The sequence below is a fragment of the Buceros rhinoceros genome, unplaced genomic scaffold (assembly GCF_000710305.1).
Source record: "Buceros rhinoceros silvestris isolate BGI_N320 unplaced genomic scaffold, ASM71030v1 scaffold10451, whole genome shotgun sequence".
Lineage (NCBI taxonomy): Eukaryota > Metazoa > Chordata > Aves > Bucerotiformes > Bucerotidae > Buceros > Buceros rhinoceros.
Genome location: NW_010393733.1, coordinates 30,516 through 35,128, shown reverse-complemented (window position 1 = coordinate 35,128; position 4,613 = coordinate 30,516). Strand labels below are relative to the sequence as shown.

Here is a 4,613-nt window from a genome sequence, read left to right as displayed (position 1 = left end):
AAGCAGGGTCACAGCTATATTGTCCCCCACTGTGAGTCACAGCTGGGCCCCTTCTGGGGGGTAGGACATCCCAGGGATGGGGACACCCCCAAACCCAGCATAAACGAGAGTCAGAAAGAAGAAAAAACAAGGGCTGGCAGGAGGAAAAGAGGAGGCAGAGCACAGCTGCCGGTGCTGACCTCCAACCCATGCTCCCCAGATGCAGCCTGAAGTCTGCACTGAACTTGCAACCTGGCTCCATTGGGATGGAAAGGGGTGGGAACGCCATAAAACAGAGATCAATGATCTTTCCTTTGGGGAGAGGGTTAGAAATTACTGCAAAGGCCCTGCTCAGCTCATCAGAGGGGTGTTGCATGGGCAGAAAGCACTGGGAAAGCAGGGTCACAGCTATATTGTCCCCCACTGTGAGTCACAGCTGGGCCCCTTCTGGGGGGTAGGACATCCCAGGGATGGGGACACCCCCAAACCCAGCATGGAGATAATGATGCGAGGCTGCATCTTCTCCCAATGAGATGTGCTGGGACTGAGAATGCTGTGTGGATTCTCGGCATTGCAATGGGTTAATAAAAACGAACAACGAACCACCACCAAAAAACCCCAAATCCCAAATCTCTTCTTTTTCTCTTCCCTCCTCCTTCCCTTTCCTTTTTTTCCAGGTGTTGTTTATGGCCACAGGAGGGAGCTCAAATCCAGACATGGGAGGATTGGCGTGATTTCGGATCCAGAGCCTCTTAAACTCTCACTTTTCCTCTAAGCTGGTCCCTGTTATGTCCAGGATCTGGCGCCTGCTTGACATTTACTTTGAGTTCCAGAGGACCAGAGACCTAGGATGAGGAGCATTGGATCTGCCCTGAACCTGCTTTTGGTATCACCACTCTACTTTGTGTGGACCGTGGTCGCTCTGGACCTGGCACAAACTCCCTGCACCACTTTGGTCCAGGGAAAATTCTTTGGGTATTTCTCCTCCTTTGCCGTCTTCCCGTTGAACTCCTCTCTCTGCTCTTGGATTATCCAGAATCCCGACCCTCGGAGGTACACTTTGTACATGAAGATCCTAAAACCTACTGGTGTATGTGACCACCAGCACATCCGCACCTACCAGTTTGACTCCTTCCTGGAGTCCACCCGCACCTACCTGGGCATGGAGAGCTTTGACGATGTGTTGAAGCTCTGCGATGGGTCCACCCGCTATGCCTTCCTCCAATCCAACAAGCAGTTCCTACAGATGAAGCAGACCATGCCACCGGGAGTGGAGAGCTGGCCCGTACGGTGGAAGCCCACAAAGGCTCAGGAGAGGGACTTCTCGGTGGAGTACCTTGTGGTGGGCAACAGGAACCCTAGCAAAGCTGCTTGCCAGATGCTCTGCAAGTGGCTGGACGCGTGCTTGGCCATCAGCAGCAGCTCCCACCCTTGTGGCATTATGCAGACCCCGTGCTCTTGCTCAGGAGGAGAGGTCCTAGATCAGGCCAGCGAGATCCTGGGGCTCACGAGGAAGAAGGAAGATTGCTATAAGGATGGAATGTACTTGGAGAACTGCATGAGCAGCCCCAAGGACAGCAGCGGAGTGGAATTCCTGGGTGAGTGGAGGGCAGTTGGGGGCATTTGGGCGGGAGGGCTCGTTGGACTCTCCTCTCTCACGTCTCATATAGTCCCCATCACCTCTGTGTCTGAGCCTGTGGATGCCTGGTATGAAAACATTATTTCCTGATTGATAGGGAGGTCTGGTAACTCTTGGTGGCTCTTTATGAGCCTGTGACTGGAATTGCAAAGCAGCTTCCCCTAAATATACCCCAAATCGTTTCATTCACTCCCAGGGCTTGTGCCTTGTTTGTTTTATTTCTGCAGCCTCAGAGCTGCTGGGGGGAGAGTCTTACCTGAGGGTGAGCAGTTTTCCAACGTAATTACATATGTCCTAGAAAAAGCAGGATACAAACTACCTCTTGAGGAGGGCTGCACTCAGCAGCACTATCAACCATTTTAATTCATAGGAAAAACTAAATTCTCAGGTCTGGTTCTAGGGAATGGTAACAGAAGGCACAGTCATTTTGTTCTCAGCGTCATTTTCTCTCTGGAGGCTTTCAGAAAATAAACTCACCATGCTGCTTCTTTGGTGCTTTTGCTGGGGCTCATTCCTCAAGATATTTCATCTGTGTTTGGATGATGATCTTTTTTATGGTATGGGCTGGAAGGGGACTAAAAAGGTGACAAAAAGGGCTACAAATAATGGTGAGATGATCCTGGTGTCTGATTTGGGCATTGGTCTGGGAAAGGAGATGCTTCTTCAGAGATTGGTCACAGTCTCCACTGGTGCTATGATGCCCTGCAAAGCAGAAGGGAATCAGGGGGCCCAAACGGGAATCCTTTATTTTAGCTTCTATGTCAGATCTGATGTGTTTATTCTCAGCTCCCATCCCACCTGCCAGCACACAGGTTATATAAAGCGGAGGTATGGAGGTATGAGCTGAATAGGGATCTGGGCAGAGGGGAGGGGAGTCTCCAATTCAAATAGGTTCAGACCCACACCTGACCCCCCACCAGGGTCTCATCTTCTTCAGGTGCTGGACTGAAATGTCCTCTGCCACCAGGAGGAAGTTGGCATCCATCTGAGTCTGGACTTTGGGGCTCCTGCCTGGTTTTGCAGCCACTCCTGTCCGGGGGAGTTTCTCCAGGCAGGGCGAAGGAAGCTAAAATTGCTTGCAGTTGGAAGAAGGTTACCAGGCACAGGTCCAAGCTGTGCAGCATGATGTTGTTGCAGACCACGGTCTGCCGTTAGCTGAGAGATTAGTATATGATCAGGTACTAGTGCTTCCGTCAGTGTATTTTGGGGGAGATTTTGTTTCTCACTGATCTGTGAATCAATACGTGAAGGCACAGAGCCGAGCCATAAATCCTGCAAATTAGTTCTTCAGCCGTGCCTCCCTGCCCGGCTCTGAGCACAGAGCAATATTCGCTCTCCAGATCCCGGATTTCATTGCAATGCCCTTTTCTCCAGTGTGAACAGCTTGTGAGGAGCACCGTGTTGGCTGCCTCCTCGGCGTGACGCGAGCTTCGTTAAGTCATGTGTCATGCCTTGCATTTGCTGATTGGAAGATTTATGCATTCCACCCAAGCAGCGTGACCTTTTTCATTGCATCCAAAGGTGAAATTTGAAATAAGATTTTCAGCAAATCCCGAAGCATTCAAGCTTAATATTGGCTTTTGTAAAGATCTCTCCTAGTCCAGCTTGAGTGTTCCCAGAATGTTCCCAGAAAATAAATATGAAAGAGGCTCAAAGGTGGCTGAATCAAAATCCTTTTTGGGATGTCAAATATTTGTAGAGAGTGTAGATCATTTTTTGCTGGCTGCTCACATCTGCTCCGCATTGAAGATATAGAATTATCATCTTCACTGGTGGGATGCCATCCAGACGAAGACGATATCTGCAGTGAGCCAGGCCTCTCCACGTGCTGCTCTGTCTGTCACTTGTGCCTGTGTTGAATTTTGCAAAGGCTTATTCAGGAACATAGAGGTGACATCTGATTTGGACAGGGAGCCAGTGATCCCTTAACAGAATTTTGTAGGTGGAATATTTTTATAGGGTTCCTAATTTCCAGGTGCTGCTGCTCATTGTTGATGTCGTTGTGCTGAAGGCATTTGTAGTACTTTTTTTTTCCCTCTACAAGCTTTTTTCTTTCTTTTTTTCTTTTTTCTTTTTTTTTCTTTTTCTCCCTGCTGCTTCCTGAGTCATTTGTTGTTTCTGGGCCTGTCTTGGCACTGTCATCTTTGAACAAGCATATATGAGTGTGTTGTACTTATCTAGTCTGATGACTTTCAAGGCACATATGGATTTGTCAGGTACCCAGATACCATTCCAAAATGTGGAGCTTGACTTTTCCTGATGTGCCTCTTCTATACCTTGGATATTTCCAAAGCAAATGGAAGGGAGGACATCTACAGAGGCTACAGTGACATTCTGCCTTGGAAGGAGCTGTGCTTTGCCTCCCCGAGCCCGTGGGTGAGAGCCCTTTGGAAAGGTTCACTCCCCATCCCTGGGCACTGGAATACCAAAGGGTGTAGAATACATGTATGCTTGATTAGGTCATATCTGAGGGCACTCAAGAGCAGACTGAGAGTAGGTCTGTTGGGCTGGACATTGGCTTTGGTGGCTGAAGAGCAGAGCTGGAAGATGAACTTCTGCTACTGACCCAGACTGCAGGTCTCCAGGCCAAAACTGAGAAGTGGGAGCAAGGGGTGTTTTGGTGTCTTGCTTCTCATGGAGCTTGTCCTGGTGATCAGCAAGGCATGCTTGGAAATGTATTGGCAGCAGCAGCCCACTCCCCACATCTTCTCTCCATGCTGCAGCTACAACTGCTACTCCAGCAAGGCTTGAACAGGGGATTTTCTTCTAGGAGAAGAAAGTTCAATAGGGGAACTATTTTTGGCCAACATCAGATCTGCCTTGGCTGACTTGGGCAACGTGGGAAAAAGGCAGAGATTGTTTGTAGATCCTGGTATTTAGAGGTGAAACGGTAGTTGTCATTCCTGGAATGGGCTCCCATACATGTTTTGGGTAGGAGACCAGGTGGCGGAAGATGGGAAGGCTTCCCAAAACACAGTGCAGTGGGTTTTTCTGG

At 49.3% G+C, this 4,613-nt stretch overlaps 1 protein-coding gene across 1 annotated transcript; it reads left to right on the top strand.

Moving 5' to 3' along the window:
* Window positions 1-829: 829 nt before the first annotated feature.
* On the top strand, window positions 830-1,577 carry LOC104501207 (brain-specific angiogenesis inhibitor 1-like; the record flags this gene model as incomplete). Its single annotated transcript, XM_010144982.1, has 1 exon — window positions 830-1,577. A coding segment is annotated over exon 1 (748 nt), but the record flags the coding sequence as incomplete, so codon positions are not given.
* Between the last annotated feature and the right edge of the window lie 3,036 nt (window positions 1,578-4,613).